Source organism: Cavia porcellus, unplaced genomic scaffold (genome assembly GCF_034190915.1).
Source record: "Cavia porcellus strain 051 isolate PalLab524CR breed Dunkin Hartley unplaced genomic scaffold, mCavPor4.1 scaffold_25, whole genome shotgun sequence".
Taxonomy (NCBI): Eukaryota; Metazoa; Chordata; class Mammalia; order Rodentia; family Caviidae; genus Cavia; species Cavia porcellus.
This window is the reverse complement of record NW_026947508.1, coordinates 12,159,924-12,183,777: the sequence shown is the minus strand read 5'-3', so window position 1 is coordinate 12,183,777 and position 23,854 is coordinate 12,159,924. Positions and strand designations below refer to the sequence as shown.

General features: G+C 49.5%; 1 protein-coding gene and 2 long non-coding RNA genes across 4 annotated transcripts; 1 reads left to right on the top strand and 2 right to left on the bottom strand.

Moving 5' to 3' along the window:
* Positions 1-91: 91 nt before the first annotated feature.
* Positions 92-1,719, bottom strand: LOC134472924 (uncharacterized). Its single transcript, XR_010042957.1, has 2 exons — positions 1,424-1,719; positions 92-1,005 (listed from the first exon to the last, which is right to left on the bottom strand). It is a non-coding gene; the product is annotated as an uncharacterized LOC134472924 (long non-coding RNA).
* On the top strand, positions 610-22,673 carry Sdhb (succinate dehydrogenase complex iron sulfur subunit B). Of its 2 annotated transcripts, XM_003471385.5 has the most exons (8): positions 623-809; positions 12,043-12,170; positions 14,645-14,730; positions 16,480-16,616; positions 17,270-17,386; positions 19,943-20,044; positions 21,065-21,187; positions 22,471-22,673. In XM_003471385.5, exons 1-8 carry the CDS (start codon positions 738-740, stop codon positions 22,546-22,548), a joined length of 843 nt encoding a protein of 280 aa, XP_003471433.1. In that variant the 5' UTR covers positions 623-737; the 3' UTR covers positions 22,549-22,673. The 2 variants fall into 2 exon arrangements, with proteins under 2 accessions (XP_063091670.1, XP_003471433.1); XM_063235600.1 differs by lacking the exon at positions 17,270-17,386 and having other exon boundaries at positions 610-809.
* On the bottom strand, positions 15,876-22,195 carry LOC134472925 (uncharacterized). The gene is made up of 2 exons (XR_010042958.1): positions 22,148-22,195; positions 15,876-16,700 (listed from the first exon to the last, which is right to left on the bottom strand). It is a non-coding gene; the product is annotated as an uncharacterized LOC134472925 (long non-coding RNA).
* Positions 22,674-23,854: the final 1,181 nt, after the last annotated feature.

Sequence of the window (23,854 nt, the reverse complement as noted above, 5' to 3'; positions counted from 1 at the left end):
AATTCAGTGCGAGGCTTTCACACACACTGTGGCATCCCACAGGCTTGGTGCTTCATACATATTTCTGAATACATGAATGAATGAATGACACTTTTGCCTGTCATTTCTGTAATCATTTTATTCACCAGCTATCCCAATTTGCCCACAACTGAGGCTAAAATCTGAACAGAAATGAGTCAGACATGTGACAAACCTGGCGAAGTCCAGGGGAGAAGGCGGTTCAAACTCACTATGGAAATTCAAATTGATGGCTCCGCCCCGCTCCGCCTTTAGCTCCACCCCTTCAGGCCGTCCCGCCCAGTGACACGCCCTCGGTCCCTGAAGGTCACCTTAAGAATTCAGAAGGTTAGAGCTGGGCGTGGTGGCGCATGCCTGTAATCCCAATACTCGGGAGGCTAAAGCAGGAAGATCACTGCGAGTTCGAGATCAGCCTGGGCTACAAAGTGAGCTCAAGGCCAGCCCAAACTGCACGGCGAGACCCTGTCTCAAAAAGCACAAAAAAAACCAGGAGGCCAAACAGGCAAGCGCCATATCGGCACGCATTGCGCACGCTCGGTTTGACTAGCTCCGCCTTCTCTCCGCCCGCCCGCCCAACCGGAAGCCACCTCCCACTCTATGGTCCTATGTGAATAGCGGGTCCTCCGGCGGGGCATCTGGCTCGGCGCCGCGGTGTTCGCCGGGAAGTGGGCCTAGAGCGACCTCAGAGTTAAGGGCTGGGCCTGACGTCAGTAGCCAAGATGGCGGCGGTGGCCGGGGTCTCCTTGAGGCGGCGGTTCCCGGCCACAGTCCTGGGCGGAGCCTGCCTGCAGGTTGGTCGCGGAGCGGGTATTAGGGGACCGGAAAGCTAGGGACGCCGCCTGGTTGGGGCCGGGGAGGGAGGGAGCTAGGGCAAGGTCTCAGGACGAGGTAGGACATCTTCCCACCTGTGCAGTGCTTTGATTTTGCCTTGGAGCATCCCTGTCAGTTATCCCGCGCCTCATCGCAGCCTGTTAGGTTGCAGTCGATCTTTTAGAGATAAGGAAAAAAGAAAAGAGATTCATAGAGGGGAATTGCCCAAGGTCTCATGGCAAGAGAGGGATAGTTGTAATCAGAATTCAAGCCCAGATATTTGGACCTCAAACCCCTTTTTTGACAGCCGACTGTAGCTGAGCGTGCGGATGTCGGGGATGGGAACTGGGCAGCGGGCTCGCGCCACCCGGGTACAGAGTTGAGGACCAGACCGAGGCTGGAAGGGAAGGAAAGGTGAATTGTGGAGGGGAAGACACCCGCCCCTAAGGAGAGCCAAAGACGTGGGAACAAACCCAGCTCAGAAAAGGTCCCAGCTCTCCGGGGACTTTCGGGGAGCACCGGGTCTCTCAAAGCAGAGTCACCCACAGTTACGCGGGTATTTATCCTCCTCCAAGGGCATTTAATAATAACTGACCTCAGAGTTGGCATGCGATGACATCGGTTCAGGGCTTGGCGCAGTTCTTATTTACACTACCACCAGTGGTAGGTTTCCCCACATCCTGTATCTTCAGGAAACAGCGCACTTCTAGGCTGCGTTCACAGTGGGAATGTTTAGGAGAAGGGACAGCACCCACTGTTTGCATAAGGGATTAAGTATGTACAAATCCATCAGTCTGTTCCCTGGACCCGGGTTCCAGGCGACACATTTAAGGTGAGTAACAAGAACATTACCTTCTTTGGAGATTTGAAAACTGAGGCTCCAAAGAGAGTATTTTGTATTTTGAAACACAGTCTAGCGATATTTATTTCCCAGGCTGGAAATCCTCTTACCTCAGCTTCCTCAATAGTTGAGATTATAGGCATGTACCACTGTACCAACTGTAGTGCACTTTTTTAATATAATGCCTAGGGCTGGGGATTTAGCTCAACAGCATAAGCACCTGCCTTGCAAGCGGGCAGTTGTGAGTTTGATCCCCAGTACCAATTTAAAAACACACACACACACACAAACAAAAAACATAATCCTGAAAAACTCCTTAGCACAGATCTTGAAATATGATCGAATAAGAGAAATACCAGTTCCTCTGGCCCTGTGGCATTTGCATAAGGATGGCTCTTTAGTACCTGCAATGGCTGCTGCTAACTGTATTGTGCATATTTTCTGTGCTGTAATCTTTATTTTTGTACTGAGAATTGAACTCAGGGCCTCGTGCTTGCCGGCAAATGCTGTGTCACCGAGCTGTAGCCCCAACCCTTTAATCCTAACCCTCCAACCTGTTTCTGAAGGACTCTGCATCTCTTCCTGAAAAGAATGTTTAGGGAAAGAGCAAGGCCTACTAAACCCAATGCCCTCTGGGAGTTCAATTAATGATTGCTAATGGCCTTGTTTGCCAATTTTTTTTATAGGCTCTTTGGAGGAAGCAGTTAAGCTGAGAGTTGTAAGGTGTGAAGTCTGAAGTTCAGGTCCCTCTGCCAAGAAGGAACTTCACAGGAAAAGGCTGCCTTATAGGCCAGTGTTGTTTCAGGCAAGGCCTTTGCATGACCTGAGGTTAAGAGAAATTGAAGGACCACCCCTTACCCCCCCCACACACACATTGCAAGACTGCATTTCAAAAGAATCCAATAGTGAATCAGGTGTCATGGTGTAATGCCAGCACTCGAGAGACTGAGGCAGGAGGATTGCAAATTCAAGCCCAGCCTGGGCAATTGAGTGACTTAGCAAGTAAAAAAAAATGTTTAAAGTCTAGGGATGTAGCTCAGTGCTGAGGTCTTGGGTCTAACCTAGTATTCAAAACAAAACAAAAAAATCCGTGACTCAATATGTCCCTGTGGGTAATACTCACGTTTGGGCTTTGAATCTCTTCTGTGCATATCATCTGTATCACTGGACGACAGTTCTGTCTGTAACTATTTAATATATTAAATGTCATTAGTGCTACCTTATTTCTTCATTGAGACTGTGAACTCCTGTAGGACAAGAATCACCTGTTTAAACTTGTGTGGCTCTTTGCTCTTAGGACTTGTAGGGCTTGGGATACCTGTCAGCCAGGCGGAACAGTACAGACTGAAAATGTTGCCTGCCAGTATTGGAAAACAGAAACTCTCCTGAGCTGTGCGAGGAGGCTACCCCTGCTGTGTTACACACGATTATCCTCCGACAGACCTCCTTGCTGTCTCCTCTCCCTTTCCCCTCCTTCCTCTCCTGCCTTCACATTGTCGTCTGCCTCACCTAGCACAGAGCCTGCTTCCTAAGGAAGCTTCCCTAGAGGAGTACAGCCAGGGTTGGGTATGACCCAGAATTCATCCTGCTCAGTCTGCGTCAGTCCAGCTCTTGATTTTGTTGCTTAAATTATTAGCTACGAAGTTTTCCTAGAAATCTACTTCTGCCATGAATACTCATTAGTCTTATTCATGAAGTAGAAGTGCTTTTGAATGGTTCTTCTCCACTCTGGAGTTATAGTACGGATTGCTGGGCAGGTAACAAGGGAAACCTCACAATTGGCCACCTCTCTGTCTCTGCCCACATGTTCTCCTTTTCCTCCCGTTGTGGGAAAACTAGCAGGATCCCTTCAGCCAGCTCTTCACAAATGTCTAGGCGGCACACTCCTGTAATCCCAGCCCTGGGGAAACTGAAGCAGGAGGGTTACAGTGAGTTTAAGGTCAGCCTGCACTACAAAGGGAGACCCTGTCTCAAAAGAAAAAGGGGCTGGGGATTTAGCTCACCGGCATAAGTGCCTGCCTTGCAAGCAGGCAGTTGTGAGTTCTATCCCTGTACTGATAAAAACGAAAAAGACCAAAAAAAAAAAAAAAAAAAAAAAACCACCAAAGCCATCCAAATGCCATGCTTTCTTGCTTATTAAGATGTATCCATCCAGTAACCTTCTCCCTTATGCAATAGTCCTTGTCTAACAGTTAACCTCAGTATACAAGTATGCTATCATTTCTTACATCTTTAAAAGAAACATATATCCTGCCCGGCTTGTTTCTCTGTTCATCTCTATAGGAGATAGGCTAGGAGACAGGCAAAGTTCTCAAATGAGATATTTACATTCACCATTACCTTGTTCGTTGGTTAGTTTGATTTGGTTTTTTGAGACAGAGCTCGCTACATAATTCAAGTTAACCTCAAACTCCCTGTATAGCTCAGGCTGGCCTCAGACTTGCAGTGATCCTCCTACCTCAGCCTCCCAAGTGCTAGGATTACATGTCTGCCTTCAGTTTTTTCCTAGAACCTGCCACCGTCACCACATCATGAAATTGCTTGTGTTCAGGTCACTAGCGACCTTGCCACATTAGATCCAGTGGTCACCTCTGTTTCATGATTGTTTTCTCTAAAGCATTTGGCTCTATCATTCACTCCCTCCTCAAAAAATGCTTTCATCTGGAACATCCCTGTCTCAGTTTTTGTCGTCACTTGATGGTTCTTCCATTATCCCAGCCTCTGAACACAAAACTCAGTCCTCAGACCTCTTCTTCCTTTGGGCTTTTTAGATACTGTCTTCCTGTGTTTAGTGGTCACTCCCAAGTTCATTTCTCCAGCCCAGGCCTGACTTAAGATTCCTGGATCCAGAGCCAGGCGTGGTGTGCACTCCTGTACTCCCAGCACTTGGGAGGCTGAGGCAAGAGGATCTTTGAGTTCAGGACCAGTCTAGGCTATGAAATGAGCTCAAGAGAGCCTGAGCCTGAGCATAGCAAGACTCTGTCTCAAAAAAAGAAAGCAAACAAAATTTTTTTAAATGCCTGGCCATGGTGGCACATGCCTGTAGTCTGAGCACTTGAGAGACTGAGGCAGAAGGATCACTGAGTTCAAGGCCAGCCTGAGCTGCATAGTGAGACCCTGTCTCAAAAACCATAAACAGTTCACACATACGTGAATGCATGCTCTGGGTTAAATCTACAGTATGGGAAAGGATCTTTCTTGGTTATTTGTATTTTGAGAGAGGGTCTGCTGAATGGTCCAAACCAGCCTTGAATTCATTATGTAGTTGATACTGGCCTTAACCAGCAATTCTCCTGCCTCAACCTTTGAGCACTGGGATTACAGGCATACACCACCACACCTGGCCTCTAGTTGCTTTGACTTCAATATCTTTTCTCCTTATTCTGATATCTCCCCCCAACACACATACCTTGTTATATAAAAAATATTATATATATATATATATATATGTATGTATATATATATATATATTATACATGTGTAATATTTTTTATAGAATATATTTTTAACTTGAAGTAAATGTAACTTAATTGATTTTTTTGTGGAGGAGTAACACTTTGGGATTCATCACCTTAAGACATTCAGTTGTGGCGATCCTTCATTGCTTTTGTTTTATACTATTCATTCATGTGACAGGGCTTTTCTTTTTTTTTTAATGTACCAGGGATCAAACTCACAACCTCACACTTACCAGGCAAGTGCTTGAGCCACTGAGCTAAATTCTCACCCCCATATGACAAGACTTTTAAAAATTATTAATGTAAACCCCCTTTGAAAAAATGCCTAGCAGGTGTCTTTATAGAATGGACATGAAACAGATACTTAAGTATTAGAAATTGAAGTGAAGATCCATTGTAGGTGACCATTATAGACAGAAAGACTGGGCCTTTGAGGGAGTCAGTACAAAAGATAAAAACACTACAACTGTGGCCAGCAGTGCATCTGTCAGGGGCCAGGCCTCAAGGTAAAGACAAAATGACTAGACTTCCATGTCTCCCCAAGGGATGAGCAGTAAGTGGTATCCATTAAAGTCTAGATAAACATCCATCACTGAGGTAGGGGACCAAGACCTCCTGACCCATCCCATCCAAAAAGGATTCTTGTTCTTTCCATGTACACCTGCTATGTAACCTGCTCCCCTGTTAGAAGCAACTATACTTACCACCTTATTGGTTAATCATAGTTTTGACCCACAATCTACTCATGGTTTTGTACCCACCCATGATTTTGCTCAGTAAAACTTCCTTTGAGAAGTAGGCTCATTGGGGCTGGGGATTTAGCTGAGCAGCATAAGCGCCTGCCTTGCTAACAGGCAGTCATGAGTTTGATCCCCGGTACCAATAAAAAGGAAAAAGACCAAAAAGAAGTAGGCTCATTGGCTCACTTTTGGGTCCTCTCCCGTCTCTGAGGAGCTATTTCTCTCAATAAAATTTTCCTACATTTTACCTACATTGTTCCTTAAAATTGGTTCTTTGATTTTGGAATAGTTTCCCCTGCTTTTTTCCAGGTTCCTGTCACATGGGGCATTGTTTTCTATCCTTTGATTTTCAGTCTGTGAATTTCTTCTTCAATTAAACGTTTCTTGTATGGCAGCATATTGTTGAATATTGCTTCCTGATCCATTCTGCCAGTCTGGGGTTTCTTTCATTGGTGAATTGAGACCATAAACATTAATGGTTATAACTGTCATGTACTGACATATCCTTGTCATGTTATTTTCCTGTTATTAGTTCCCTTCCCTCTGTCCCTCTGTTGTTTGTCTTGCGTAGTAGATTCATTCTTTCTGTTGGGGTTCATGGGGTCATGGTCCTTGTTACCTCTTTCTAGAACATCCTTGAGAACATTCTGAAGTGCTGGTTTGGTGTTCATGAGTTTCTTTGCGTGTTTTTTGAGTGGACATATCTTTTTCTTCAATTTTGAAAGATAGTTTTATAGGGTACATCAGTCTGGATTGGAGGTTGTTTTTGTTTAGGCCTTGAGATACTTCACTCCAAGCTCTCCTTGACTTGAGGGTTTGTACTGAGAAGTCAACTGTGATTTTGATGAACTTCCCTTTATAGGTGATTTCTTTTCTCTAACAGCTTTTAGTATCCTGTTCTTGTGCTGAATTTCTGGAGTCTTCACTATTATATACCTTACTGTATGTAGTTTTGGTTTTTAATCATGGCTGTTTGGAGTTCTATATGCATTGTTCAGCTGTATATCAAATTCTTTTTCTCTGCCACGGAAGTTTTCTGCCGTGATGTCTATGAAAAGCTTTTTCTTATATCATTTGTGCTATCTCCTGCTTTTTTCATTGACTCCAGGCAATCTTGTGTTACTCTTCTTTGTATCATCTAGCAGCTGCTGGATTGATTTCTTGTAGTCCTGTGCTATTTTTAAGAAACCTTTCCGTGCCTGTAATCCCAGCATGCAGGAGGCTGAGGCAGAAGGATCATTGTGAGTTTGAGGCCAGCTTGAGCTACAAAGTGAGTTCAAGGCCAGCCTGAACTACAAAGTAAAAGATGTCTCAAAAAAAAAAAAAAAAGAAAACGTTTCTTTTCATGATCACTAACTACAAGCTTATCTTCTATGTCTGAGATTCTGTCCTGACATTAATTTATTCTGTTGCAGATACTTTCAGAGAAATTTTTAGTTTCCTACATACCTGTTTCAATCTATATAATGGACTCCATTTCTTCTCTATGTTGGACATTCATGGTTTCCATCATTTTCCCAAGCTCCTCTATTTTTTTTTTTAAATCTGTATCTGCTCTAGAGTCACTAAACATGTTGTTCATTATGGTTACAATTTCTGTAGTTATCTGAGAAATTATTTCTGATTTGAGTTTTTTCTAGAGTGTCGTTCATCTGTTTTGTTGTTACCACTTCAGAGAGGCCAGATGGGTGGCTTTCAGATTGTCCCACCTCATTACTCTCTGGGTTTACCTTTGGTGAACTGGATGTCTGGACTTGCATCTTGTTTTAAGTGTCTTTTCTCTTTTTTTAAAAATTTAATTCCAGGGTTGATGCTGGTAAATTGCCTATGATGAATAGCTTTACTGCTAGTGTTTAGAACCCTTAGGAAATGACTGTTTCTCAGAGGTGTCTTCCAGATGTAGGTGGTTTTTGGGTTTTGAGTTCGTTGCAAGATCCTACCTTTTCAGTTTGTTGGGGAAGAGAAGTTGCTGCCTGCTTGGCCCAGCCCCTGGTTCTTTGGCACTGGCCTACAGTATTTTCTGTGACCTTTAGGAGTCTCAGTCTTTGTATACCAGGAAGAAGAGCTAGTTAGAATGATCTTGTCACGTTGGCTAACGTGGTACATTCAGCAATAACAATAGCATCAAAGCACAGCATAGAAAATGACAAACCACGGTAACCATTGATTTTCTACTTTTAACTGTACAAACTAGATTTATGGTTATGTAACAAAATCTAAAACCAGAAAATTATATGTTGTAAATAAGCCCTCAATATGATAGTTTCTACCTTACGGAAGAAAATTTAAAAGGAGTTAAGAGAAAAAATAGAGACATTAAAAAAAAAAAAGATTAGAAGCCAGGCTGGAGGACAAAGGAGGATCACATAAACTTTGGGAAACTGGTACAGAAGACAGGAGGGAAAAAGAGAAGGAAGACGTGAACAGAACAGTCACAAGACTGGAAACCAGGTTCACACTCATAGAAACAAGATCAAACAATGAAAAGAAAAGGAACAAAAAATAACAAAAGAGAGAGGGAGGGGGAAAGCTTGTCTACTTCTTGGTCTGTCTCTGCCGTCGCTGGTAGATAACATGTAGAGACGGAGCCCAGATCATGTTGATTCACCCCAGCAGGCCGGCAGTGGCCTGTGCCTTTATTTCCCCTGAAGTTCAGGTGGGTTTCCGGCTGTGAGGCTGGAGCCAGACCCATGCGGCCTGCAGCAGTCAGCACCTACTGTGGGGGCTGTGCTCAGCTGGGAGCTAGATGGAGCCAGCGGTTGTCCAGAGTTCCGAGCTCAATTGGCCCTTCTCCACACTGGCTCCCAGCTAATCGCCCTCTCCTGCAGGGCAGCCAAGTCCAGCCCACTCCCCAGCCAGTGCAGTCCACGGTGTGCACCCTCTGTTGCACTGCTGTGTCTCCATGGAGGCCTCCAGGGTTGCCAGTAGTCACGAGCGAACCATTCCTCCCACGCAGTGAGCCCAGCTCAGGAGTCTGCTGCCTCCTTCATTGAAGTTTCTCTCTGATCTCTCTGTGGGCTTCAGCTGTCACCTCAGATCCTTCCTGGGTCTGGGGGACCCACTTCCCTCACGTTGCTATTTTCCAGTGTCTGGACAGCACATCTCAGAGAGGCTTTTCCTCTGCAGCTTACCGCTCCATCTTCCTGGAAGTCCCACTCCTTGATTTTAGAGAACACAGAACTTAACATATCTAGCATTTAGCAGATGGAGTTACATTATTTCCCCTGTATCAGTTTCACTAGCCCTGAGTGTGTGAGACCAAGCAAGGGACAGTGATGCCTGGTACCCACAGGCAGTGCTGCTGAATCAGAAACTGAGGTCATCACTGCAGACCTTGCCACCCTACATGCTATTTAAATCCAGGTCAGATGGTGAAAAACTTGCAGGAGGCATATTTTTTAAGAGGCATCTTATCCCTGTTATAGCCTACCTCGGGCAAGTGGCCACTGACTGTGGAACCCAGTTTGGCAGCTTCTTAACTAAAGATGTGACTGCCACACAACCCAATACTTAAATTCCTGGGTTTTTATCCCAAAGAAATTAAAAACACTTTACCCTGAAACATATCCAGATGTGTTCAGACTGGCTTTATTTGCAGTCACCAAAAACTGAAAATATCTCTGATGTCCATCAGCGATCAGTGGTAAAACAGACTGGTATGTTACACCACAGAATGTTACTCAGCCATAAAAGGAGGCAGCGTGATGATGTGTGGCTTAATCTGGATGACTCTGCGGGGAATTCAGCCAAATGGAAAAAGCCGTGCCGGAGGGTCACAACTGGATGCCTGCATTTCTGTTATATTCCTGACATGACGAGCGGATTAGTGGTTGCTAAGGGCTAAGGAATAAGGCTGTGAGGGTGGAGAGAAGTGGATGTGGCCTGCGGGGGCACCTTTGGGGACTCTCGTGGTGGTGCAGATGTTCCGAATCCTGTGAGCAACCGTATTCTGGCCCTGATGCTGTGCCCCAGAGCACATGGGAGCTCACTGTTCGAAATGTATGAGAATCTACAGCCGCCTCAGCATGAAAAGGTTAATTTCTTTAAAAAGCAGAAGATTGCAGATATATGCAGTGATCCGTGTGAATCTCAAAAGCATTGTGTTGAGTGAAAGAAGCTGGACCAAAAGCAGATCTGTGTGACAGACCGCAGGCTGGGTGGGATTGCAGAGGCACAGAGACCTCGGGTGGAAGTTAATAGTGTATTCTGCTGGGTCAGAACTCCTCAAATTACATGATTAAGGTTGGTGAATTGTATTATATTGAGTTATACCTTACTAAGCGTAACAAAACCAAACCATGCAGAGGTGTCAGGCAGAGTGTCCCGGAACTAAATTTCCAGTTCTTTTCTCTTTTCACTTCTCTTACATCCCACAAGGTGGCGCTGGCCAAGCGTTTGTATGTTATACGGTGGGGTTCCCAGCGCAGAAGGCTTCCTGGTAGTGACTCCTTTCCTTTTGTTAATGACCACAGTAAGCTTGATCAGCTAAAACGTGACTTTCCCTTATATTTTCTTCTCCCCTACTAATAGCTACAGTTCACATTTTTAACTTCAGTTAACTTAGGGTACTAAAGTAGCAGTGATCATTGTACTTTTTGTAATTAGTTAACCTCTGGAATTTTTACTTTCTTTCACAGTTTATATACAATTTACTCTATAGGGATTGAACTTACATCTCGAGTTTGCCAGCAGGCACTACACCACTGAGCTAAACCCCGGCCCAAAACAAATTTTTTTTTTTTGGTACAGGGGATCGAACTCATGACCTTGTGCTTGCCAGGGCAGGCGCTTATGCCGCTGAGCTAAATCCCTCTGTCCTACTGTTTATTTTTGTAAATAGACATTGTTTTTTGTTTTTGTGGTGCTGAGGATGAAACCCAAGGCCTCTCGTGTGCTGGGCACGTGCTCTGTCGAGCAGCCACCTCCCGGGTGCGTGCCCAGCACCTCGTGTGATCACCAAAACAGCTTCTAACTGGCTTCTCTACATCTAGTCTGACAGTTCTCCACTCCCCCACAAAACTGTCACTGCCCCGACCAGAAAGTTCTTCTGGCTTCTCACAGCTTTTCCAATAAAATGAAATTGCAAACTGGTGAGTGTTTCACTTCCTCACACCTGCGGTCCCCACCACCGCAGGTGGTCCCCATTGGTCCCCACCACCCGCCTCCTGCTGGCCACTGCTTAGGACCTCGCACGTGCACTGCACTCGCCATCCCACTCCTCACCCGCGAATTCTGAACCTCTGTGCGCTGTGCCGCTGGTGTGGTCACTGGCTGAGCTTTTCCGACTTCTTCAAACCAATTTGTGTCTCCTCGTTCACCCAGAGCTCCCCGTACTTTCCCCTTGGGCAGGATCACCATTGTGTGTGGCACTAGGAATTGAACCCAGGGTCTTCACACTGAGCTATGTCCTCTGAGGCTTTTGTTTTTCCCTCCCTAAATTACTCAACTGGGCATAAACTTACAGTCTTTCTGCCTCAGTCTCCCGGAGTGCTGGGATTACAGGTGGGTGCCACCAACCTAGCCAGCTTCCACACCAGGACCATCCTTTACACTTTATTATGACTGTTGAATTCACTCTTACTTGCTACAAAGTTCTGTAAAACAAATTTTCTTTTTCTCTGTCTCTCTCTCTTTCTCTCTCTCTTTTCTTTTTGAGACAGGGTCTCAGTCTGTACTCCAAACTGGCCTTGAATTTACTGTATAGCCCAGGCTGGCCTCAAACTCAAGGTGATCCTCGTCCTGCCTCAGTCTCCTGAGTGCTGCGATTGCAAATGCGCGCCACCTCTGTTTGTTTGTTTATTTGTTTGTTTTTGTGGGTTTTGTTTGTCTGTGATTGAGACAAGGTCTTACGGCATCCATGCTAGCCTTGACTCATTGCTAGCTCAGGCTGGCGTCAAACTTGACCTTCCTGCCTCATCTCCTGCTGGGATTTCAAGTGTGTGCTGTCACAGGTACTCAGTGCTGTCACAGGTACTCAGTGCTGTCACAGCCTCTGCTGCCGTGTCTAGCGTATCATAGATGCCTAAAGTCTGTGGACATTGGCTGGCCGCCTTTCCCAAAAAGACAGTATGTCACTAAGTGTGGGTTATATCCGATAGTGTGTTTACTATGCCAGTTAATTGAAAGTATCATCTTACATTTTTTTTCCTTTTTGTAAACTTTCAAAACATTTCAGGCTTGCCGAGGGGCCCAGACAGCTGCAGACAGAGCGCCTCGAATCAAGAAATTTGCCATCTACCGATGGGACCCAGACAAGGCTGGAGATAAGCCTCATATGCAGACTTATGAAGTTGATCTGAATAAGTGAGTAAATCCGTGTAAGCCAAATGTGAATAAATGTGTTGTGTGCTCTACCACAGAGCTGCAGTCCCAGCTCAGACCAGAGCTGTTGGTTTTATTTAGTGACAGGCTTTCTGTATCCTTGGGAGGTTTGAAAATCTGAGATCATCTAGTGGCTCTGGAATCTGTTCACTTCCTTATGAAAGATAAATAGAAAGATAAAAGAAATATAACCTTTGCAAAATTCTTCGTCTCCCAAATTAAAATGTGTGTGTGGGTGTGTGTGTTCTACCCACACACACATTAAGCCCAGGGTCTTCACACTGAGCTGCGTCATCCCTGTGGCCTTTTAAATTTGGAGACAGTCTCGCTAAATGTTAAGGAGCAAGCTAAGATTTCACTTTAAGAAAGAAGAAAAGGAGCCAGGTGTGGTACACAGGTCTATGATCTCAGCATTTGGGAGGCTGAGGCAGGAGGAACACAGTGATTTTGAGAACAGCTTTGTTTACATAGTGAGTTCAAAATCAGTCTGCAATACATACCAAGACCCTGTCTAAAATAAAACCAAACAGAAAAGGTAGAAAAGACCAGAGGGTGTAGCTCAGTGGTAGGGCTTGTGCTTAGCATAAGGAAGGTCCTGGATTCCATGCCTACCACCACACAAGGAAGATCCGAAGTAAGAGCAAAAGTCATTAGTAGAGCACCCCTCGGTTTGCTCTCCAGTGCTGCGAGAAGGAGAAAGAAAGAGAAAGTCAGTCAGTCAGTCAGTCTGTGGGCAAAGACACGAAGAGAAAAGGAAATGGACAGAAGCTGAGGGCAGCCGCATCCTCCTGCAGTCCCACGTGAGGCCGGGATCGCTCGAGCCCAGTGATCTGAGGCCAGCCGGAGTGACTTAAGACACCTCCTCCCAAGAAAAGAACGGTGAGGACAGCAGGTTCAGCTCAGTGGAGAGTGCCTGCCTGGCAGGCCAGGCCCTGTACCCATCCCCAGCACCGCAGAGGAAGCCAAGGCTGATGAGGCTGTTGCCTGGAAACACCGGTCAGATTGGTACCTCCTGGGCAGAGCGATCAGCAAGACGGCTGAGGGCTTACAGCTGAGTGGTAGAGGGCTCCCCCCCACCCTGCATCAGGCCCTGGCTTCAAACCCCAGCACCACAGATAATTAGGAAATAAGATCCTGCCTCCGAGGGCTGGGCGTGGCGGCACTCTGGGAGGTTGAGGCAGGAGGATTATAGATTCTAATCCCAGTCTAGGAAACTCAGCAAGACCCTGTCTCAAAAAATAAAGGCTTGGAGCGGAGCTGAGTGTGCAGGCCCTTGGTTCACTTTCCAGTACCAAAAAGAAAGGTTATCAGTATAGATGCTGTAGATATTAAGAGATGATTATTAGCGCTATAATGACATGCCTGTGGTTCCTGCTCTTAGGAGCTGAGGCAGGAGGATCATGAGTTTTTCAAGGCCATCCTGGACTATGTGGCAAGACTGTTTCAAAAAAACAAAACTAACTGGGCGTAGTGGTGCGCTCCTGTAATCCCAGCATTTGGGAGGCTGAGGCAGGAGAATTGTTTAGCAAGTTCAAGACCAGCCTGGGCCACAAAGTGAGCCCAAGGCCAGCCTGAACTGGGTAGCAAGTCCCTGTCTCAAAAAGACAAAAAAAGTAAAAAATTTCTGAATTACTTTATGATGAAAAATTCAACAATTTTGACAAAATGAACTAATTCCATGGAAAAAATACAATTTATACCTGAGGCTGGACATGGGGCGCGTGTCTGTAATCCCCACACTGGTTGAGGCAGGAGAATCACTGAGTTTGAGGCCAGCCAGAGCTGCATAGCAAAAAGAAACAGAAAGAAAAGATGCCTCGTATGCACCAGGATGCCCAGTCAAGCTAGGTCAGCATGCTGAGGGAGAGTTTGTTTGTTTGTTTGTTTCTTTCTTTCTTTCTTTTCTTTCGAGGCAGGGTCTTATTACGTAGTTCAGGCTGGCCTTAACTTAAGCTCACTATGTAGCCCAGGCTGGCCTGGAACTCGCAGCAGTCCTGCCTCAGCCTCCTGGGTGTCAGGATTACAGATGAGCACCACCATGGCCAGCTCCCATCTATTTTCTGACCACATTTTTTGTACACATACGGTTATCTCTTACCTGTTACTATCTCTTACCTGTGACTAAGCGTTTAAAGCTCTTTGTTTTCTAGATCCTAAAAATAAAGCTATAATCTGAAGTGTTACTTGCAAAACTTTGGGACGAGGTGTAGGAGGAAATAACAGGAAAACGGTGTTTCCTCATCTCCTCGCTTCCACCTCTTCAGCTTTGCATTTCCTGGAAATGTGTGTACAGTGTCCTCATAACAACAGGACTGGGCGGTACTTAAAATTTGTAAACTATGAAAGACCACGCTTGTGAGCTGAGAAGGCCCCATGAGCAGTGTGTGCGGCAACGCCTGGGGGTCATGGTGAGCAGGGGGAACTTCGTGAGCACAGCTGCCTTTCCCTTCTGGCAGATGTGGCCCCATGGTGCTGGACGCTTTAATCAAGATCAAGAATGAGATGGACTCCACCCTGACCTTCCGGAGATCGTGCAGAGAAGGTGAGCTGCGTCCCGGAAGCCCGCACTTAGCTTCTGGCTCTCCGGAGAGGCTGGGCCAGCCCAAAGGGACGGATGCAGACTGCAGACAGGGGGCCCTGGAGGGAGCAGCTCTGCTGGGTGACCTGGCTGCGCGGTGCCCTTCCTTTCCTTAGGTAAATGCGTCTGAAATTTGAACCATGGCACAAGTTCCAGATCCTGAGTTTGCTTCCCTTCGGGGACTTTGTGTCAGCACCGGCACTGCCCTGACTGCCCTTTGCACCTTGGAGACAGCAGGGAGTTGCTGGCCGATGCCTGTGCACGCCGTGCTCATCTCTCAGGCCTTGCTGTCACTACTAACATCAGTATTGGTGATAGTGCAGCGGAATACAGAGGCTTCTCAATGGGAATTAAGTTAAAATTGAGTGGGTTTAAAGAAGGCTCTTCAAGCGTTTCTTTATGTGACCAAAATCACACAGAGCCCTGAAGACTGCCTGGCCCGGAGCCTCAGCTGGGGTTCCTCGATGCTGACAGGGTTCCCCTGCATGTGCAGATAAAGACACTGGCAGGGCAGGGATTCAGCGAGACCCCAAGGCTCCCCCCAGTGCTCAGGGGCTGGAAATCCTTGGCAGAGGACAATACTAGAAGGCAGCTCGGTACCCCAGGGCCCCTGAGCTATTTTCTTCTCCCAGTGGAAGCGCCGGTGGAGATGTCTCCAGAAGCAGGTCCAGGCGGAGGGAACCTTGTTTAAGGTCCTCGGTTAGCGCCTCAGCTTGCTTTGCCTTGCTTTAGCTTTAACTCACGCTTCTCCTCCTTGCAGAGTCCGTGTTCAGCCCGCTCCTGCGGGGTCCAGAGCCAGCGGGCCACTGGCCTTGTAGACCTAGCACAGGAAGAGCTGTCTCTATGGTCGTTGTCCCAGCCTAGCCTTCAGGTGCCCGAGACAGCGTACCTGTTGGAATGACACCCAGCCCTGACAGGAAGAACCGAGATGCCCGGGGTCAGGGCAGTGGCCCTGCGTGGTACAGCCTGCTGGCCACCTCGGCACTTCTTAATTCCTCCCTCGTGTCCCATCCCCAGAACCACCTAGCAAACCCGTCATGGTGTGATGTGACAGGTGGTCTCACTCGGTGACAGGCAGTGACGGCACGGAAATGAGGTGCAAGCAGATCTTAGGTGCTAGATGGGCCTTGTTTTTCTCTTTTTCTTTTCTTTCTTTCTGTCTTTTTTTTTTTTTTTTTTTGGTAGGGGATACGTGGGAGCCTACTGTCAGTATTTTTATCAGGATACACCGATTTCCTAAAGTGCTGGCTGTCACTCCAGCATTTCATACCTATGTCACGTTTTGATCGCGTCCATCTCCCCTTTCCGGACAGCCCTCCCTCCCTTCTCCCTATCTGTTAGAATCTGAGTTCCAATAACAGTGCCTCTAACAAAGCAAGGCCACTTCCCCTCTGAAAACATATGACTCTAGCTTGGAGCTAGCAGTGGTGTGGGAAGTCCCGGGGCCAGCAGTGCCCCAGCTGCTTCTCCCTGCACAGCCACCCTCAGCGTGTGCGGCCTGTCACCCCGCGGCCGCCTCACGATCACAGAGTGCTCTGTAGAGCTCCCGCCATTCATCAGCGTTCTAGGCCAGGAATAGGAGAGGGAGAAACAGCAGAAAGTGTATTACATGTCAGTGCTGCTCCTGGTGACAGAGCAGCCCCTGGCCAGGAGAGAGGCTTTGGGGTGGACGCTGGGCACCGCTGACCGTGCCTGGCCGGGTCTCTCCCGCAGGCATCTGTGGTTCGTGTGCAATGAACATCAATGGAGGCAACACTCTGGCCTGCACCCGCAGGATTGACACCAACCTCGACAAAGTCTCCAAGATCTACCCGCTGCCGCACATGTACGTCATCAAGGACCTTGTGCCCGTGAGTGTCCGCGTCTCCCTGCAGCCGCGCAGGCCCGGGCCCTGGGTGTCGCGCAGTCGGTTCTTCGGCGCAACAGCTGCTTTCCTGCCGAGTGGAAAAATACTTCGATGGGGCCGTCTTGCCCTCCCCTGGCCAGAGGGAGTGTCCCCAGATACTCCAGGGGTGACGGACAGTGTCGGGAAAACCTCCAGGTCCCAGGCCGTGTGGCCGCGTGGGTTTCATTAAGGAGGGTGACTGGCAGAAGCTCCCCCGGCAGCCCGCTGGGGAAGTTTGTTTGGGAATAACAAAGCACAGAATTTTAGAGGTGGAACAGTCCCAGAAATGAAGAATTTGCCCCTAATTGCCATGAAGTCAGGTGGAAAAACCTCCGGGGGAGAACACTTGCTTGATTTTCCCTCCGCTGACTTGGCGTTTCAGGGCCAGCAGGGCAGAGAGGGCCGCGGGACCGCGAAGTCCTCAGGCGGGTGGGGGAGGGACCTGCTAACCATGCTCACCTGGTGACCATTTCTCTTGCACTTCTGGCCGCTGTTCACGCCCAGGAGGGGCCTGCCTTGCACGTGTCGCAGGGCAGGGAAGGAGGCAGAGTGCGTGGGAAGCTGAGAGCCATGGGAGACCCTGACCCTTTCCTTCCTCCTCCTCCTCTTTTTCACCAGGATTTGAACAACTTCTATGCCCAGTACAAATCCATTGAGCCCTATCTGAAGAAGAAGGATGAGTCCCAGGGAGGCAAGCAGCAGTACCTGCAGTCCATAGAAGACCGCGAGAAACTGGTCATTATTCCGCCCATTGTCGTGTCGTGGCTTGAGGGACTCGTGACCGGTGTTTGCCGGGAGTGCGTGTGCTGGGGAGCACCAGGGTGTGTCTGGGACAGGAGCTCCAAGAGCGTCTGGCCCCAGGGCTGGACACCCTCCCTCTCAGGGCTGCTGGGCAGTCAGTCCAGGGCGGCCAGAGTGGAGGGGCAGCCCGTGGCTGCATTGTTGCTTGTCTTTTTCAGAAGAAAGCAGATCTAGGTACCTGGTCTTCAGAGCTGTTCTCTCACAGTAGGGGAAATAGAGCATAGAGGAGGCCATGTGTGCACCTGGGGGCTGATGCCAAGGGCAGAGTGGACACTTCGGGGGAGCGGGAAGAGGGCTGGACGGAGACAGAGCCCAGCGCATGGCTGCAGGGGCCGAGGCTGGTCCTGCTTTGCAGTCCCCAAGGGGGACCATGTGCATGCCTTTGCCATGAGTGACAGACTCAAGGGCAAGAGCCTCACTCTTTTCTGGGTCCACAGGCTCTGGCACGTGGTATTCACCAGTAAATACTAGTTATGTGGACGCATAAGTGAACTCTAGCTCTCAGGTCTTTGGGAATATTTAATCTCTTCCCCATAAAAAGTTGAGAGGCCAGGCATGATGGTGAACACCTATAATCAACTCTCAAGAGGCTGAGGCAAAAAGACGGTTATGAGTTCAAGGCCAGCCTGAACTATACAGTGAGACCCTGTCTCAAAAACAAAGTCACAGCACACCCTGAAAAGTGTCTGGTCTCTCATCACAGAGAAGGTGAGGGCCAATAGTGAGATTTCTGAGAGCTCCTCATCATGGGGACCCAGCTCTCAGAGAACCTGGTGGACCCCATCCAGGTGGGACAGCCCAGCCCAGCCCAGCCCAGCCAATCCTCATGCTGGGAAGCCAGGCTGCTCAGCTCCTGTTGTCTGAGCTGTTCCTGAGGTTTCATCACCAAGAAATGAAGGCCCCTGGGTGTTTTCTAGGTAACAGAAATTCACTCCTTTAAATACACAGATTAAGATGCAAAACTTAGTTTAAAAAATGCAAAGACTAGGGGCTGGGGATTTAGCTCAGCGGCCTAAGCGCCTGTCTTGCAAGCAGGCAGTCGTGAGTTCGATCCCTGGTACCGATAAAAACGAAAAAGACAAAAAAAAAAATGCAAAGACTATTTTTTTCCATGGAACTATTTCTAAATGATATAATTCTACCACCCAAAACTAATGAGCCTGGGAGCAGGGATATAGCTCAGTGGCACAGCACCTGCCTGGCAAGCACAGAGTCCTAAATTCACTTCCCAGTACCAAAAAAAACAATAAGCAGCTATTAATTTTTCTAGTTACCTTTGTTTTTCTTTTATCTGTTTCATCGTATTTTTATCTATGTGGAATCAAAATGCAAATATGCTTTTGTATGCTACCTTTTTTTTTTTTTTTAAACAGAGAGGTTCTCTAAGTTCAGGATGCCCTGAAACTTGGAATGCTCCTGTCTCAGCCTTCTGAGAACTGAAATGACAGGGGCGGCCCATCATGCCCAGCATTCTTCCTCAGCGTTGATTTGCACTATGCTTTCTATTACTTCAGGCCTGCGTCATGCACTCAATCCACCCACGACTGATGAACCATGAATTTGTTCCCAGATTTTTTTTTTTTTTTTTTTTTTTTTTTTTTTGAGACAAGGTCTCGTGCAGTTCAGGCTGGCCTTGAGCTCACTTTGTAGCCCAGGCTGCTCTCGAACTCACCACGATCCTCCTGCCTCAGCCTCCTGAGTGCTGGGATTACAGGCATGAGCCACCACGCCCGGCTGTTCCCAATTTTTTATTACAAATAAGGATTGATGAATCCCTTACTTTTAAAATTCTAACCCAGAAATTCTAATTCACTTCCTCACAGGTTTTTCTGTAAGTCGCTAAGGCCCCTGTCCCTGCGACCCTGTGCTTTGGAAACCAGCAGGGCCGCTTTGCGCTCCTCCCACCCATCTTGTCTGTTACCAGCTGCCACCTCCAATGTCAGTGGCTCCTCTGCAGCCTGCTTTTCATCTGTCATTTCCAAGTGAGAACGCAAGCGTGCTGGCACAGGCAGACTCGTGTCCGTGTGAGGGGCTGAGGGCCAAGTCTGGCCAACTTCGGTTCTTTACCTACAAGCAGAGCTGTCTGGCACTCAGGTGACTGTGCAGCCCACGTGCAGCCAGGCACACAGTAAGGGTGATTGTTCCTTCGGGCGACATTGAGCTTCCTGTTCAAACCCCACAGTGGGAGCTGGCATCGGCCCCAGGGGGCCTTTTGGCTTACGTCCTCTGCATGTGTGGGGGGAAGCTTCATGCCTCTGTTGGCTTGTTTTTAGGTGAGTGAGGAGTTCTTGTTTGTTGAAGGGCAGGTACACTGTACTTGGACCTAAGACCCCTGGGCTCTAGTCCAGCAGGTATTTATGTTTAATTACATGGTCTTTATGACTCCACTCAGGTTCTGCAGACAGCCTCTTGGATCGGCCCAGAACACTCACATGCATTCCCCCATTTCCCCCTGATCCGCAGAGGCCCTGACCGACCTCTCTCCCACAGGACGGGCTGTACGAGTGCATCCTCTGTGCCTGCTGCAGCACCAGCTGCCCCAGCTACTGGTGGAACGCAGACAAGTACCTGGGGCCTGCGGTCCTCATGCAGGTGAGATCGCCGTGCCCGCCCTCACTGCCTCAGGACTTGAAAGTGCTGGCCAGCCAGGAGGACAGTGCTTGTTGGGAGGGAGATGCCGTCCTTCACTGGCTACATTGGGTTCACGCGGCTTTTAGGCTCCATGGCAACATGAGCCTGCGTTGCAATGTGGCAGGGGTCCTCCCCAAAGGGGGGGCATGCACTCTCCAAACAGTGCCTTGCAGACAGGAGCCACGTTCCTGGGCAGCCAGCTGCACCCGCCAAGTGCCCGTACCGGTGACTGGTTGCATCTCCTCACAGGCGAGCACACAGCATCGAGGCCCCGGGGGCACCGCCCAGCTGTGAGGCAGGAATCTCGGGCTGGGGGCAGCTCCGAGAACGTGGCACTGGTTGTCATTGCCTGTCTCTGAATCCACATCCCCCGCTACATTTGTCCCCAGAAAGCGTGTGCTTTTTAGATTTGTGGTCAGTGATTTTCAGACTCTTAAGCAACTCAAAAGATAACTCCAGATTTCTCATTTTCCCATAAAAAGAGAAGTTGCCTGGCCACAAAAGCAGTACTGCTTCCCGGCCACAAGCAGATTGGACAGGCGGACACACTTATCCTGTCTCCCACTGGGGCTCTCCAGGGGTGCTCCTGAGAGTCCGGGCTCGGGGTCCTGGAGTGGCTACACAAATTGAGAGAGGCAGCGAGTGGGGCACCTGTTAGGCCGGTCCACTTAGTCACTGGTTTACTCAGCAGCAGTGCTGGGCAGAGTGCGTGCACAGTGCCTGCCTTTACTAATTACAAGCGGGGTCAGAAGCTCCTGAGCAACATGAAACCATTAGGAGCTGACACCCACCCAGGGCCTAACTAAGCACCGAGGTACCGAGGGAATCGAGGATCAGAGTCTCATGGGATCAGTAATGGAGCCGAGCCGTAAAGAGTTGGGAGCCTCTTGAATGCTGGGACTAGGGTGCAGAGACGAGGAAAGTGGCAGAAGGGCTCCCTCCTGTCACCGTGGCTGCCAGCTCACGGGCCCTGGCTTGCAGGCGTACCGCTGGATGATTGACTCCAGGGACGACTTCACGGAGGAGCGCCTGGCCAAGCTGCAGGACCCGTTCTCGCTGTACCGCTGCCACACCATCATGAACTGCACACAGACCTGCCCCAAGGTAGGCGGGCCAGGCCCCCCGCCTTGGAGATGGAGAGGGCCCAAAGTGCGCCTGCCATCCCGGAGTGGGGGGGGGGGTGCTTGGGGCTAATGTGTCAGGGTCACAGCCCTCGCAGGGGCGGGCTTGACTCAGGACATGGGGGTTTGTGGAGTCCAGAATGCCATGGGTCCCTGTAAGCAGGACCCGGTGATCAGCCAGACTCCCTAGGGACCAGAAGGTGCAAGCCATCAGAGACTACCCGCTGCGGGCAGTAGTGTCTTTCACATCACCAGCTCAGGGTCAGCTGCAAACTGCTCCCTCCACAGCCAGCTGTCCCTTCCCACTCCTGGAGCTTTCCTTGGTCTCAGAGTCCCCATCAGCAGCCTGGGCCTGTTTCTCTGGCCCTCCGCTGCAGCCCTTCTGTCCCGTCACCATCCCAGGTCAGAGGCAGTGGCAGCAGTGCGGCCAGCCCTGGTCCGTGTGGAGCCCTGGGTCCGCCCTGTGAGCAGACACTGCTGGGCAGGGCGTGGCAGGCACAGGCGGGAGGCGAGAGCAGAAGGAAAGGCGGCCGTCCTCCAGTCACAGAGGCAGGCTGGCCTGGGAACTGCCGTGTTCCCAGCAGCCACAGCTCCACCAAGTCTGGGACCAGCGTCCGGGCCTGGACAGCCCGCTGTGGTCACCTTCCAGCCAGGCGCCGCCCTGCGAACTTGGGCAGAAGTGCCCAGCAGGAGCACTGGAGGCTGCACACAGACGGGGCTGTGGCCTTCCTGCCTTTCTGTGTCACACTCACCTGTACTGTCCACCTCCTGCCTTCCGGAGCTGCTTCCATCTTAGTGTCAGAGTCCTGGTGAAGCTGCTCCCTCCCTCCTTCCTTCCCTCCCTCCCTCCTTCCCTCCTTCCTTCCCTCCTTCCCTCTTCACTGTTTTTTCCTTGCTTTCCACACTCAGATGTCAGGGCTAGAACTGTCCCTCCCCGGCTTACCTGAGTCCTGAGCCCTCTTTGCCACACACTTGCCAGCCTCCCTCTGACTCCTGCCAAGCTGGCGTCCTCTGGGTGTGGCAACACACCTGAGCCCCGAGCACTGGCGCTGTCTGGGCTGTTCCTGCCGGCACAGGCAGCTGAAGGAGGTGGCCTCCTCCTGAGTGTCTGGCCAGCCCGGGCCTCGGCTGGGGCTGCCTGGCCCAGGGTCTCCCGGGCCGGCCCTTTGCCCCAGGACGGGTGTGCCCGCCTCACTGCAGGGACGTGCAGCAGCCCGGCCCCTCTCCTGCACCACCAGTGACGATGGTTCCTTGCTCGTTTCTCAGGGTCTGAATCCAGGGAAAGCCATTGCTGAAATCAAGAAGATGATGGCGACCTACAAGGAGAAGAGAGCTGCAGCTTAATGTGGCAGCGACCACACCGGTGACTGGCTCAGAGACGAATGTCATTTATGCCCAGTTGGGATCCCTTGCAAGGTCTTGATTTTCCATGAACATTGTGTGTACAATAAACATTTCAAGAAATCAGAGTTATCCTGCTTTACTAACGGAAAGCCAGCCTGTCCCTCTTCCCCAGGCTGCGCCCTGATCCTTGGCAAGCAGGCTGTGCCCAGGTCTGGGCACTGGGTGAGCGCAAGCTCCTCCCCCTGGAGCTTCACACTCTGCACATGTGTGAACCGGGACTCAAGCCAGCAGCGGGAGGGTGAGAGCACATAGGCCGCTGTCCATGCCGCTGTCCCCAGTCAGGACAGGGCGTGCCCCTGAATCCCCGTCCATCCCAGATGACGTCAGCTTGGTCCCCTCGGCAGGAATCCGAAGCGCCAGCATGAGCAGGACACTCAGGAAGGAGCAGCTGGACACCACGTAGAAAGTAAGCTGGGAGCCCTTCCAGACCCCCAAGTCCCATTCCCTGTCAGCCTTCTGTCCTTCTGATGTTAGTACAAATACATGGCAGATACCATGCAAACTCCCTTCAGAAATAAGAGTACGGCCGGGCATGGGTTAACCCCAGCACCTGGGGGGCTGAGGCAGGAAGATCGCCACAAGTTTGAGGCCAGCCTGGGCTACAGAGTTCAAGATCAGCCTGAACTACCTAACCCTGTTTCCAAGAAAAAGAAAATGTTTTCAAAGAAAAGAGAATACCGTATATCATCTGTTAGCTTTCTATTTTTCCTCACCACATAAGGGACTCATATGCTAATAAAGACCTGGGGTGGGTGTGTGTGGTAAAATTACATTTCCACCTTAGTCTTTGTAACTACTGCTTAACTTGTCCAGCATTTTGCCCCCGCCCCCTGTGCTGAGAAGTGAATTCAGAGCCTTCATACTGGGTTATATCCCCAGAACTTTTGAAAACTATCCTTTTTCAAGTGAGAGAGAGACAGACAGACAGACAGCCAGACAGGGAGGGTCTCACTGTGCAGTTTAGGTTGTCCTTGGACTCGACTGTGTAGCCCAGGCTGGCCTTGAGCCTGCTGAGTGCTTGGGTTACAAGTGTGCTCCAGCACACCAGGCTTCACAGATTTTCTGAGGCAGAGTCTCCCTGGATCGCCCGAGCTGGGTTTGAGCTTGGCTGTCCTCCTGCCTCAGCCTCCCAGAGCTACAAGGACTCTTGAGTGTGTACCACCAAGCCTGCCTGGAAGTGCTCTAGCTTAACCATTCTCCTGTGTTCAAACCAAAAATAAAGGAGACCCCTGCTTTTGCCAACTCT

Coding starts and splice junctions, on each gene's coding strand:
- Sdhb (XM_003471385.5), top strand. CDS start 738: ATGGCGGCGGTGGCCGGGGTCTCCTTGAGGCGGCGGTTCCCGGCCACA. Junction 12,171..14,644: donor TATGAAGTTGATCTGAATAA/GTGAGTAAATCC, acceptor CCCTTCTGGCAG/ATGTGGCCCCATGGTGCTGG. Junction 21,188..22,470: donor GCACACAGACCTGCCCCAAG/GTAGGCGGGCCA, acceptor CTCGTTTCTCAG/GGTCTGAATCCAGGGAAAGC.